This window comes from Urocampus carinirostris, chromosome 13, assembly GCF_059441175.1.
Source record: "Urocampus carinirostris isolate Australia breed hairy pipefish chromosome 13, RoL_Ucar_1.0, whole genome shotgun sequence".
Classification (NCBI taxonomy): Eukaryota; Metazoa; Chordata; class Actinopteri; order Syngnathiformes; family Syngnathidae; genus Urocampus; species Urocampus carinirostris.
Window position 1 is genome coordinate 40347935 of NC_142361.1, and position 14650 is coordinate 40362584.

Below are 14650 nucleotides of genomic sequence, written 5' to 3' on the forward strand. Positions count from 1 at the left end.
TTGCTTTCTAGCGAGCGACTAAAACATCTTCTTCTTAATGCTACAAGTGTTCTCTATGAATCTTCTAAAAGAGAGCTCTCAACCAAACTTCTAAAAAATCTTCTTCCTGATCTTCCAGGTGCACTCTTATAAAACCTCTTTAATATCCTCTTCTGGACCTCCCAAAAGAAGCCTATCAAACTTCTAAACGATCCTCTTCTGAATCTTTCGGATGCTCTCGACCAAACATCTAAAGGGTTCTCCTCTGGATCTCCCGATTACTCTCGAGGAAAAATTCTAGAACAACCTTTTCTAGTCATCCAATTGCTTTCTAGCAAGCGACTAATAAAACATCTTCTATATGCTACAAGTGTTCTCTAGGAATCTTTTAAAAGAGAGTTCTCAACCAAACTTCTCAAAGATCTTCTTTCTGATATTCCAAGCACTCTCTAGAAAACCTCTGTGATATTGTCTTCTGGATCACCCAAAGGAAGCAAACTTCTAAACGATCCTCTTCTGGATCTTCCGGGTGCAGTCAACCAAACATCTCAAAGGTCCTCCTCTGGATCACCTGATTACTTTCGAGAAAAATTCTAGAACAACTTTTTCTGGATCATCCAATCGCTTTCTAGCGAGCGACAAAAACCACTTCTATATGCTACAAGTGTTCTCTAGGAATCTTCTAAAAGAGAGCTCTCAACCAAACTTCTCAAGGATCTTCTTCCTGATCTTCCAAGCGCTCTCTAGAAAACCTCTGTAGTATTGTCTTCTGGACCTCCCAAAAGAAGCCTATCAAACTTCTAAAAGACCCTGTTCTGGATCATCAAATTACTCTTTATGAAGTTTTAAAGGGATCCTCTTCTAAATCACCCAAGTGCTCTTCAGCCAAGTCCTTAAAGATCTTCTTGTACAGATATCCCAAGCCCTCTCCAGAAAAAAATCTAAAACAACCTCATCTGGATAATCCACTGACCTACTGGCAAGCGTCTGAAATGTCCTCTTCTATATGCTACAAGTGTTCTTTAGAAAACCTCTAAAAGATCCTTTTGAGGATCTTCAGGTGCGCTCTAAAAAACCTCTTTAATATCCTCTTCTGGACCTCCCAAAAGAAGACTATCAAACCTCTAAAAGATTGCTCAAGTGCTGTAACAAACTTCCTCTTCAGGATCTTTCAAGTGCTCTTCTGGCAACTGCCAAAAGATCCTCTCGTAGATTTCCCGAGACCTTTTTAGAAAATTCTCCTCTGTGTCGTCCAAACGATCTCCAGCACGCTTCTAGAAAATACTCTCTGGATATTTCAAAGAATCTTTATCAAACTTATAAAAGATCATCAAATTGCTCTCTAGAAAAATTCCAAAGAATCATCTTCTAGGGAATACAAGTACTTTGTAGCTAGAGGATCTTTTAGAAGTTTGCTTGAAAATATTTGGCTGTTCCAAAAGAGGATCTTTTAGACATTCTCTAGAATGCATCGGATGTTACGGAAGAAAATATTTTAAAAGTATAATAAAAAACACTGAATAGTCCAAAAGAAGAAATTTCAGAAGTTTGATTGAGAACACTTTTAAAAGTTTACTCAAGAGGACTTGTTTGATACAGTATAGGATCTTTTTAGATGTCGCTTGAGAAAGTTTGGATGATCCCGAAGAGGATTGTGCTTTTTTAAGTTGGAGAACTTGCTCAATCGGGGTCTACTAAATGCTTTGTACCCCCTTTGTACGAATGCAACGTCTATGTATGGTAGGATCTCTAGACCAGGTCCTGGTAGACCCGTCAAATTGATGAGATGAGCCGAGGTGGGAGGGTGCGCTTAGGACGGAGTACTTCTATCTGGATCAGACTAGGGGGAGAAAGCTCTGAACTGTTTTTCTTGCAGGGATGACAGCAGTCGGGAGGGGGAGGAAGGGGAAGAGTTTGAGTGTTACCCCCCAGGGATGAAGGTGCAGGTGAGGTACGGTCGAGGCCGCAGTCTGAAGACGTACCAGGCCACAGTCAAAGAGGCAGACGCCGAGGGGGGACAGGTGCTCTACCTGGTACACTACTGTGGCTGGAACATGAGGTAAGACCGACCCTGGGGGCGCTAGACTAATTCCTCTGTTCCCCCTCCCAGACAAAACGGCAAGCTCACTTTGAAATCCACCGATTGGGCGATTCGATCCCGCTTCGACTGATCTTGTCCCCGATCAGATCTCCCTTTAGTGGCCCAAACAGAATGGGGCGCGGTCGGGGTTCGATGCGGTGCGGAACCCTCCTCAACTCCTCTTAGCCGATTTGTGATTGAACCCCCTGTCTGTGCGCCCCTCCCGACGGACTCACTGAGCTCCTGTTTGTTTCTTGGATCGGCCACCGGGTGGTTCTGCTCAAATTCGTGGATAGTAGCTCCCCCGCTCGCCGTTCCCTGGTGGGTTAGCTGTCACCCTACCTTCTCCCTTTGGCCTTTGACAAAAATCACAATAAATCTGAGCTTCCTCTAGTGGCGGAAACAGAATTTGGTGGGGGGGGACAAGGTTCATATCGATTTGAAACATTCTTTAGATTGTTCTAGGTGATTATCTCTGTCTGTGGACCCCCCTCTTATGTTCTTGGATCGGAAGTCAGGTGGTTCTGGTCGAATTCCTGTAAATAGCTCCCTTTCATTCCTTTGCTGGTGGGTTAGAGTACCGAATTTTCCGCACTATAAGGCGCACCTAAAAGTCTTAATTTTTTTCAAAAGCTGACCATGCGCCTTATAATACAGTGCGCCTTATATATGGCTCAATATTAAATAGCAAGGTCTCGCAACTTACGCAACAGCCGCCGACTCGATTTTCCCCCGAACGTGGAGTAGTCCGCGGTGTATGCTGGGATTTGTTTACCGGCGTTTTATTGGCTAACCAATGTGTCAATCATCATTTGAATCGATTACTGTTGGCTAAAGTTATTCGGAAGTCAAGGGGAGGATCCTTTTTATCATTTACAGGCTGGCATTGGCTTAAACTGTAAAACAAAGCCTGCAATTGGCCGAAAAAGATGTGTCAATCATCATTTGAATCGATCACTATTGGCTAAAGTTATTCGGAGGTCAAGGGGAGGATCCTTTTTATCATTTACAGGCTAGCATTGGCTGAAGCGGCAAAACAAAGCCTGCAATTGGCCGAAAAAGATGAATGTGTAGAGCTGGTGGCTGACGGCATACAGAAAGCATTTTTTACTATACTGTATTTGTAAATATTTTATTCTCCTGGATTTACTACACTCACAGATATAAGAGGACATTGGCTGCACATTATTGTGAACACAACGACTTCGGTGAGCTACTCCGGGTTTTATATTGTCCCTGTATCCTGTTTCAGAGTGATATCGATGTTTCTGTGATGGGTCTTTTTTAAATTAAACTCAATTCCAACAAACTCGATGTTTCTGTGATAAGCGGTGCAGATAATGGATGGAATGGAGTGTCTATTTTTAAATTCAACTCAATTCCAAGTGTTTATTGTCATATGCACAGTAAAGTTGCGAGCGAAAAAGAAAATAGAAACTAAGGAATGGTTGGCATTTCTTGAATCCCAAGACTTTAACCTTCCGAATGATGGAACGATGCATTTGAGTGACATCGTACGGACACTGTTTCCGTATATGTCTGAGACACGTATTTGCTTCTTTGCAAGCTTTGGGAATGTTAAGGGGGTTATCAGTTGGACTGAACTATCTGACTGTTTTGTCCACGTTCCCATTGTAGCGCCTTATAATCCGGTGCGTCTTATGTATGTCAAAAACAGGACCAAAAACTATTTTTTCGGGGTGCGCCCTATAGTGCGGAAAATAAGGTAAATGTTCAGTGTGCCACCTAGAGGCAGTCACCCCAATTTCACCGTTTATAATTGCAAACAATCTGAGCCAGAAAACAACCATAAGTGATTCATTCAGAAAGAGGGAAATGATATCTTAAGGGGCTGTAGTCAATTCCTAATCCCAAAGGTGAGAACCACCAGGAAAAGTATGTGTGTGTCTGTGTGCGGAGTCAAACTTTGGAACAATTTACATGACGAGATCAAACAATGTCTAACTATTCACGTGTTTAAATACAAAAAAAACATTAATGGCGGAATACAGAGATGAAGAAAATCAGGTATGAGTGGTACGAGAGATTGGGAATAGTGCGTCTAGTCAACATTGTGTTATTGTTGCTATTGTTATACCCAGGGTTGGGTAGGGTTACTTTAACTGGATTACTTTCAATGACTTCTGGATGACTCCAATACCAAATATGCTAATAAATGACTAAAGAAACTAAATAGGAATAAAATGACTCCATTTTGTGCAGGCTTGGGGAGTAACGGAACACATGGAACGGCAAAAAATGATGTTGGCAAGCTTTTTGGTTTTGTTTTCATTTTGTTTCTGTGGCATTTGATGTTCGTTTTGCCGGAGATCAAAGCCAGGAGAAAAAGCTTACCACGTGTTGTGAGTCATCATTTTATTCCTATTTAGTTTCTTTTGTCTTTTCTGAGCATATTTGGTATTGGAGTCATCCAAAAGTCATTGAAAGTAATCCAGTTCAAGTAACCCTACCCAACCCTGGTTTTGCTGGAGATCAAAGCCAAGAGAGATAGCTTACCACGTGTTGTGAGTCATCATTTGATTCCTATTTCGTTTCTTTTGTCTTTTATTAGCATATTTGGTATTGGAGTCATCCAAAAGTCATTGAAAGTAATCCAGATAAAGTAACCCTACCCAACCCATAGGGAAGATGAAGGGGTTAGGGAGTAAAAGAATTTGCTTCTGACTACCCCTTTTTGAACATATTATGTAACATCATTTTGTTGTTGAGTTATTGTTTTTGTTCAGGTTTTATTTTAATGTTCAAATAAAGTTTTTTTCATTCATTCATTCATTCATTCATTCAGCTCCCTCTAGGGGCAGAACTGAGCACGGTTGGGTGGCTATGGTTTTAAGTAGTTCTGAACCCTCCTCAGTAGTTCTGACTTCCCCCCTTGTCTGTGTATCCCCCTTGTGTCATTCTTGGATCGGCCACCAGGGGGTTCTGCTGGAGTTCCTGTAGAATTGCTCCACCTACCCCGTCCCTGGCGCGTTCGGGTCAATGGTCGGTGTTCAACCTGTGGAAACCGGACACTCGGTCGTCTTATTGTGGTGCGATCCCTGGCTAAAACGACAAGAACGATCCGTTTTTATTGTTAGCGTCCTGTTCCTTGTTGGCCTTTGTGGTTGCTGTACATCGTTTTCCCTCCGTGTTCCTTTTGAGCTTACGTATTTAAAATAATAAGGTCTGCCAAGGGCTTTCATCCAGCCCGCGAGACAATGCTGAGAGCCTCACGGGCGAAAAATGAGCTGTAGTTTGAAATATGTCCACTTGATGTCGCCACTACTCTTAAAGGCACTCTCGCTGTATTTCTTTCTCTCTTTCTTTCACTGTATGTGTCTCTTTTTCTCTGCCTCTCTTTTTATTCTCTATCCTTTTCTTTCTCTCCTCTTTGTCTCTCATCTTTTTTTTTTTCTCTCTCTCTCTCTCTCTCTCAATTTCCCATTTTTCCCTTACTCGCTCTTTCTTTGTCCCTCCCTCTTTGCATCTTTCATTTCTCCTTTTTCTTTGTCTCTCGCTCTTTGCATCTTTCTTTCCTTTTCTCTCTTTCTTCCTTTCACTGTATTTGTCTCTTTTCTCTGCCTCTCCTCTTTTTGCTCTATCCTTTTCTTTCTCTCCTCTCTTTGTCTCTCATCTTTTTTTCCGTTTCTCTCTCTCTCTCTCTCTCTCTCTCTCAATTTCCCATTTTTCCCTCTTGGTTTTTCTTTGTCCCTCCCTCTTTGCATCTTTCATTTCTTCTTTTTCTTTGTCTCTCGCTCTGCATCTTTCTCTCCTTTTCTCTCTTTCTTTCACCTTATTTGTCTCTTTTCTCTGCCTCTCCTCTTTTTACCCTCTATCCCTTTCTTTCTCTCTTTCTCCTCTCTTTTTCTCTCTCTTTTGTTTCACTTTTTCTCTCTTTCTCTCAATTTCCCATTTTTCCCTCACTCGCTCTTGCTTTGTCTCTCCCTCTTTGCATCTTTCTCTCTTTCTCTCATTTTCTCTCTCTATTTTTCTTTCACTGTATTTGTCTCTTTCTCTGCCTCTCCTCTTCTTACTTTCTATCCTTTTCTTTCTCTCTTTCTCTTATCTTTGTCCCTCATCTTTTTTCTTTTTCTCTCCCTCTCAATTTACCATTTTTCCCTCACTCGCTCTTTCTTTGTCTCTCCCTCTTTGCATCTTTCTCTTTCTTTCTTTCACTGTATTTGTCTCTTTTTCTCTACCCCTCCTCTTTTTAGTCTCTATCAATTTCTTTCTCTTTCTATTCTCTCATCTTTTTTACTTTTTCTCTCTTTCTCTCAATTTCCTATTTTCCCTCACTCGCTCTTTCTTTGTCTTTCTCTCTTTCCCTATCTTTCTCCCCCTCTCTCTGTCTCTTGCTTCCTTTATCTCTTTCTCATTCCCTCTGTCTTTCTCTTGCTCAGTCTCCCTTTCTCCCTTTTTTATCATGATATTTTTCTTTTTAATCTACTAGTCCGGCCCCCGTGAGATTTTTTTGTCTACCATGTGGCCCCCAAGCTCAAATGAATATAACTCCCCCGCTTTAAAGACTTTTTTTTTTTGTATCTTGGCATTTTTTTTGGATTGAGAAACTGGATGTGGCCGTGTGGTCTCCGGTGGTGTGACTATTGTTTATGGCAATTCTCCAGATTCTGATTATGTTTGTGTTTTTCCCCTCTCTCTTTAGATACGACGAATGGGTCAAAGCAGAGAAGGTGGTCCGCCCGGCCGACAGGAACGTACCCAAAATAAAGCACCGGAAAAAAATAAAGGTATATACATTTGTACTACTGTTCAATAAACACCCTTCTGACCATTTTATGGATAGTCAGGCGTTTTTCGTATTAGCTTAGCAATGGTTTCGTGAAGGAAGCGGAATATATATCAGTTACAATCGCTAATAATTATACTAGCATCCCGGACGCTAAAGTGGAGCTACCCGGCTTCAGCGCTGTTAGGGCAGACAGAGACACAAAAGCCTGCGGGAAGCGAAGAGTAGGCGGACTCGAGGCGGTGTAACCCTGGGCACAAAAATTTCCATCTGCTGCAGGGACGTCGAACTTTTGGCCTAGCGTTTGACGTCATCCACTCCGCTGTTGCTAAACTACAACAAAGCACCCCGAAGCCATCCTGTTCATCTGTTCATAAACAGTAAAACACAATAAAAGTGTGAATTTCCCTAAGGGGATGAATAAAGTATCTATCTATCTAAAAGAATATTCTTACCTGCTAAAAAAGTAAAATAATTCAGTGGATGATATGAGAAAATAGGATTTATTTTGCCCTTTTAAAAAAAATGACTATTACATTAAGTGACCAATAGTATATGTATCCATTTCTGAACAGGGTTAAATTTAAGTTCATCAAATGTTATAATGAAGTTTGCATAATTCAACAGTAGGCATTAATGCAGAGAGAGGACTAGCATAAGCAACTAGTGGCTGCATCCACATTGCTAGCTACTTTGTAGCATTTGTGAGACTAGCAATGGCTGCTAAAACCAGTTAGCATTTAATGTTAAAGTGATTGCTAGCTGACAAATTGAAGCGAGCCTTCAAAGTGAAGCTATTCGCTAACATACGGTTAGCCACCGTGTTAGCAATTCCAGACCAGGATGAGCTGGAAAATATGAGAATAAGCTGAAATGTATTTTTCTTTTTAAATCAGAATTGTGTTGACCTTTGTGATTCACTATCGTCATATCGCCCACCTCTTTTGGTTGTTGACTTCCGCAGGTCTTGAGAAACCTTTTATAGGTGGCTGAAAACATGCCTGCTATAAATGAAATGCCACTGACAAATCCACCACCAGAGGGTGCTCAAATTAGAAAAACTAAGTGGCCTTTTTAACGAAGCTCTTCTAAGTTCCCTGCTGTGGTAGTGCCATGTTACGGACAGAAAATCTGATTTTTTTTTATTCCAACTGTAAAGTCTTTCTGTCTTCTGTCTTTTTTTTGGGTAAATATCACATTACGATGTCAGGTCCAGTGTTTTTTATTGTACGAATTATTTTTTTCAAAATAACGGGTGAGGCTTATATTCAGGCGCACCCTATAGTGCAGTTTTTACAGTAGTTTTCCTGATTTGGACTCATTTCTCAAAGAACAAAGCAGAGCAAGATCGGTTGGAGAGGCTCTGCGACAAAGACGTCTTCGGTCCTTCCAACCGCGTCCCTCGTTCCAAGTGCGACCTCGGTCAGGATGTCTTCTCCAAGCTGGACCAGGGTGAGGACCAAGAGAACTCCTCCAAGCCCATCGAGATCACGTCTATCCTCAACGGTCTGCAAGGTAGCAACACGACTCCTTTAGGAAAGGCAGTTTTGTCGGAATACAGTATTGCATAATATGAGTGTTTCCCATACATAGGAAGAATCAGGGTTTAAATTGTCCTGCCAGAGTCTCATAAACTTTTTTATTAAAAAAATGGAAAAATATTTGTGATCAAATTGTTAGGAATTAAATATTTAAAATGTATCGTTTACCAAATTGTTCAAATGAGTTATCTGACTCCATTAACCAAACACAACCTACATTCACCTAACAATGCGCGCTCATCTCTTGATGGAAAAGATGGACAAAAGACCGGCATTTCCACACGGGGCTGATTTCATTTATTAAACAATTTAACTAAGTGAACTCCATCAAATTAGCCGAATTAGTGTCGCTCGAGTCTCTGTCAAGCCTCCTCTCTCGATCTTCTGGTTTCTTCTCTCGGCCCACTTTTTTCCGCGAGCTGGTTGTGCCGGCTCCTCCCATGGGCGTGCCAGTCAAGCCCCCAAGTGGGGTCCACCATCTCAGAGAAGAGCGTTGCGATGTCTGGAATTAACCAAAACAACACTGAGCGTTTCTAAGTCCTCAGGGCCTTGTTCTCCAAACATCGCCTGCCGTCCTATTATCGACAGAACTAGACAAAATATTCTGCATTCGGAACAGCGCGACCTGTCATTGAACTTAAGCCTACTCGTTGAAAATCTTCATTGCACCCGATAAATGGAACTTGTATTTAATCGTATAAAAACCTTCTTAGTCAAATGTTTAAAATCCTTCAGTGTATGAATGTGAAATAACTAGATTTGTCATGATATGAATGATTGCAAAGGTCATCACTCGTTTTCTTCTACGTTTGTCTGTCAGTCTGTCAGGAATCTTGGTCTGTGGGCCCCTCCCCCCGTGATGACATTTGATTGTAGCGATGTTTGTCCCACCTCGCCTGCACTTTGTTAAACAACTAGGTAAAACGGGACATTTCCAAGCATCGCATTTATCCCATCTCATCTCATTAGCTGCACCGCTTATCCTCAGTAGGGTCGCGGGGGTACTGGAGCCCATCCCAGCAATCATCATGCAGTGGGCAGGGGACACCCTGAACTGGTTGCCAGCCAATCGCAGGGCACACAGGGACAGACAACTCGCTCGTTCATTCACACCTAGGGACAATTTGGACCGGCCAATCCACCTGAAATTTGGGAGGAAACCGGAGTGCCCTTAGGAAACTCACGCAAGCACGGGGAGAACATGCAAACTCAGCACAGGAAGTCCGGTAGCTGGATTTGAACCCGTGACCTCAGAACTATGCCGGACACGCGCTAACCACTGCGCCGCCGTGCTGCCCCGCATTTATCCCATGTTGAACGTTATTTCACTCACGGCGACCAGAAATTAAGGGTTTACCGCTCCTCGTGGCACTGACGGTGTTTTTAACAGAGCGTAAAAATTGCAAGCTAGTTCCGCCTATTATATACTAGTTTGGGTAGCACGGCGGCACAGTGGTTAGCGCATATGCGACACAGTTCTGAGGTCATGAGATTGAACCTTCCTGTGTGGAGTTTGCATGTTCTCCCCGTGCTTGCGTGGGTTTCCCCTGGGCACTCCGGTTTCCTCCCACATTCCAAAAAACATGCATGTCAGGTTAATTGGCCGGTCCAAATTGTCCCTCGGCATGAATGAGCGAGCGAATTGTCTGTCCCTGTGTGCCCTGAGACCAGTCGAGGGTGTCCCCTGCCCACTGCCTGAAGATAGCTGGGATGGACTCGAGCACCCCCGCGACCCTACTGAGGATAAGCGGTGCAGATAATGGATGGATAGTTTACAAGGACACACAATCACCATAGAGCTAGCTTCTCGATTTAGCTCTAAAAATGCACCGTATTGATGCATTTGAATTTAGAATGTACAAGATTTTCTCCTGGGGGAGCATGCCCCCTGACCTCCCCACACTCGGGTCTCACAAAACTCTATGGGAAGCACTAAAATCCGTTTTTTTTTTTTTTTTTTTAGCGTCTGAATTATCTTCCGATGAGAGTGACCACGATTGTAAGGGAAACCATCAGAAAAGAAACGCTTGTAGAAAGGAGCTTCGAAAACCTTCGGAATGGCGAGACGTCGGTCCTTCCCCAAATGAGTCCAAACCGTCTACGGTCTCGGGGAAGAACGCGGAGGCGGAGCGGGAGATCTCGGTCGGGGAGGCCGGCTCCAGAAAGAGGAAATCTGAAGGAGCGCCAAAAAAACAATCCAAAGCCAAGAGAGCCACGAGAAGCGCCGATTGGCTGCCGTCGGGATCTTCCAGAAAGACGGAAGGACGTAGTTTCGGCGCCGCGGAAGACAGGGGAGCCTCGTCCAGCAGCAGCTCGGAAGACGAAGGGGCGGGACCTCGTCCCGAGGGCCACCCGAAAACCAAAAACTCCCTTTCGAAAAAACACAACGGGACGAAAGACAAGAGCAAATCCGGCAGCGGGCAAGCCGGCTTCTGGGACATTCCGGAAAAGAGGGCCAAGATGTCCGGCAACGGGGACGACAAAACGGCAGTGCGTCCCAAAGGACAGAAGGACGTGTGGTCCAGCATCCAAGCGCAGTGGCCCAAAAAAACCCTGAAGGAGCTGTTCTCGGATTCCGACACGGAAGCCGCCAATTCTCCGCCGCCGCCGAGCGTCGAGCGGGAGGCGGGAGCGGAAGACGACGCCTCGGAGGGACCGCCCGACCGCGAAAAGCCGCAGGAGTTCCCCAGCAGCGGCAGCAACTCGGTCCTCAACACCCCACCGACCACGCCCGAGTCGGTTCTGGGAAGAGGAGGGGCTTCGGAGGACGGCGGTTCGCCGCGAGCCCCGCCCACTCTGGGCTCCGCCTCCGTCGGAGTCGCGCCGCCAAAGGAGGAGGCGGTTTCGGCGAGCCGTCCCAGCGAAAGCGACGGCAGCACGGTGGAGGTGGAGAGTTTAGGCGGCGAGATCGCGGAGCTGCCGAGGGACGACGACGACGGCGCCGCCTCCCCGCCGAAAGTCTTTGAGGCTCCGCCCTCGTCCGGCAGCAGCAGCAACTGCAGCCTGGAGATGGGCGGCGCAGGACAGCAGGAGAGCGAGCACACGTCCAAAGGTACAGTGATCCCCGGTTTTCCGCGAGGTTGCCTTACCAAAAGGTCCTGCCACAGTTAGATCTTTACCTGAGCCGTATCAATTCCAAGATGATGCCTAAATTGCTCGTAATTGGCCCGATATGAAATACTTACGAACAATGTTCCCTGTCATTTTCCTTAAGGGTCTGAGCGTTCACACAGTCGGTGAGCAGCGCTTGAAACAACAGTGAGCAACGGCAATCCCAAGTGTGGCAAGATAATTCATTATCGAACATGTCCAAAACTTGACATCAAGTTACATTTTGCTGAGTTTCCGGCAATGCTGAATGATTTTTCTCTTTTGAATGAATTGACTCATGTACGATGGCCTACAAACGTCGTTTGTTCTTACAATTCTTTCACAAGATATCCATTTCTTTTTATTTCCTGATATATTTTGTCGCATAATATTAACATTTTTGGGGGCTTATTGAGTCGGTTGTAAGATACAGATCACATTTTTTGAGTGGAAGTACAATGTTGGCAACAAGATTGACTTGATATCATTGGAAATTATTTGAATGCAACACAAACTTTTTCTTCTTTTTTTCTGTGTTTTTTTTCTACTTTTTTTTAAATTCCTTTAAAAAAAATCTCATTGTGTTTATTTTTTCCGAGCTGTTACTTTTTTCTTTTTGTTCTCTATTTTTTTCCTATATTACTTTCTTATCTTTTTTCTGGCTTTTTTCTAAATTTTTCCTTCTTTTTTCTCTTCCTTTTTTTTCTTTTTTTCTCAGCTTTTCACTCCTTTTTCATTTTGGTATTTTTTTCTTTTTTGTTCTATTCCTTTAAGTCATTCTGTGCGTCATTTTACATCATATTTGGTCATGTTGAGATTAAAGAAGAAAAAAAACACCCGAAGAGCCGTTAAGGACCCGAAAGAGCCGGTTCCTTTTAGTGAGCCCAGCCGAAGAAGCCGGTTCCTCGACAAACTCTACTAACTTTACTCAACTTCGTTCTACCTCGACTCGACTTCCAAATACCGCATTTAGGACACAACGTCAGGGGAACCCGAGTACTTCTACCTTCATGCACTGTAACTTTGACTTAAGTTGCTTCTTAATGAGTAATTTTGAGGCCTCATTTTTGTGCGCAGGCTAGATTTTCTTGTGAATTTGCGAGCAGTGCGCAATTGCGCAAGCGCGCAGCTTAGAGGGAACACTCATTACAAACTAATTGGCCCAATCCCGACCTCCCAAAAGCATCCAAGTGAAGCTGAGATAGCTATCAAACACATCTTCTTGGTGATTAAGAAGACAAATAGCGATTAAACATAAACGATACAGAAATAAGATAAAATAAAATGCAGGTTTATTATGAACACTCACCCTGGAGGAAGGAGTGGGTGTTTTTTTTCTTTTTTTTTCTCCAAGGACGAGTGACAAAGATTGCATACCTCTCAACTTATACGTTGTCCCGTAGTTTATACATTTTTGATCATTTAAAATTGCGTACACTGTCAAACAATTTTTAAAGGGAAACAAAAAGAAAAAGAAAAATATCGTCTTGCCCATTTCGGCTCTCATACGGATCGTCTCCATCGCTGGAAGCAGATTGCTAATATTGTGGTGGTATTCTACATAGTCTGTCTTGATGTGAGTCAATAGGTGCTGCTTTGTGTTTGGAAGGTTTATTATCATTTAATAAAGAGAATTGCATTCATCCAGGGAGCAATTGGCTGAGGTTGACGGATATGAGATCAAGACTGCTCACTTCAAATTAAAGTAACGAACTTTAAATGAACGTACACAACAGATATTTTTACAGAACATTTGCCTGCTGTAGTTTGTTTGTGCAAACTGGAACAAGCCTGGTTCCCGATGGATTCTGGCCTGAACAGTCTCTAGTAGTAGGCTTTATTTTATCATCTTAGATTGTTAACTTTGTTAAGGGATCACATTTGTGTTACTTTGACGTTTTCAGTCGATGACTTAATGTCCCAGAAGTGTATCATTACATTTGTATTCTTTTAGCAAAGAAAATGAAATATCAACTATCAATTTTATCAATTCGCAATACTTGTGGAATCGTAATTATTGAGAATTGTGATATCAATCGAATCGGCACCATTGGCCCAACCCTTGTACATATTGACTTATCTCTTTGAAAAAACACTTACTAATGTCATTTATTCCTGTCTTCTTATCTCCTGATGGTTTTCCTTCTTTGTTTCGGAAGCACCCACAAGTCAGAAACGGCCGAAAGAATCCCAGCCGGGCGGCGTTGCCAAAAAACCCAAGCCGAGCCGCAAGAGCCTCTCCGTGCCCCCCAAAAAGAACCGCAAAACAGGTAATCGTGCCGAAACCCGGTCTCTTTTTTTGCCCAAGTATCGCTGTCGAGTCTATAAAGATATAAAGCCACGGCTGACCAAAGAATTCAGGCAGAAGTAGGAAAAATGGGGTTTTTACTACTGCAGTAGTGGAAGGGATCCGCTAGCTCGCTTGACCGGATCCTTCTCATCTACTTCTGGTTTCAGCAGCGCACGCGCAGTACAGTGGAACCTGGGTTCTCGACCATAATCCGTTCCAGAACCCTGTTCCAGAACCGATTTGTTCGATCACCGAAATCATTTTTCCCATTAAAAATAATGTAAATCGTTTGAATCCGTTCCAACACCCTGAATGTTTACCATGAATGTTTAACGTAAACATGAAGCTAACACGGGCTAATCGTACGTTCGCGTTATCGTAATCTTCCGTACGAAAGATTACGCTAACATGCCGGGTTCCAACTCCGATTTTTTTGACCGAACAGCGAAGCAAGAATTTCTCGAAATTTTGGGTCGGACTCAGATTTGTTCCAACTGAGAGTCGTTCGAAAACCGAGGTTCCACTGTACATACAATGGAGTCACGCATTACATTACATACTATGGAAAAAGACTGAAAAACGTGGATATTTGAATATGTGTGTGTGTAAACGATTACTTGTGTATTAAAAATAGAAAAACAGGTTAAACAAGTTAATTTCATAGCAAGTTAATTTGTAACATAGGAGTCTGAGAAATACACTATGACTAAAAGTAGCTTACTGTAAAATCCGGACTAAAGAGCGCACCTGATTATAAGCCGCACCTTCCACTTATTAAGTGATTTGCCACTTTTTTACTTAAACAAGCCGCACCTCTGTACAAGCCGCGTGCGCACGCATCAAAACTTGTGACACCATCACAAGTTTAACCCAGACCAGGCTATAAATTCCATGATTGTAACTAAATAATTAGTAGACAATCT

The 14650-nt window shown here is 43.1% G+C and overlaps 1 protein-coding gene across 3 annotated transcripts in view; it reads left to right on the plus strand.

The window, feature by feature from the left end:
• arid4b (AT-rich interaction domain 4B) overlaps positions 1 to 14650 on the plus strand; it is a 67291-nt gene that overhangs the window by 43675 nt on the left and 8966 nt on the right. For 2 of the 3 annotated variants that reach the window (XM_088351237.1, XM_088351239.1), the window contains 5 exons: positions 1856 to 2038; positions 6723 to 6807; positions 8138 to 8321; positions 10311 to 11399; positions 13597 to 13707. In XM_088351237.1, coding sequence (XP_088207363.1) covers positions 1856 to 2038; positions 6723 to 6807; positions 8138 to 8321; positions 10311 to 11399; positions 13597 to 13707 — 1652 coding nt within the window. The remainder of the gene's footprint in view (positions 1 to 1855; positions 2039 to 6722; positions 6808 to 8137; positions 8322 to 10310; positions 11400 to 13596; positions 13708 to 14650) is intronic. The other variant, XM_088351240.1, reaches the window with a different exon arrangement.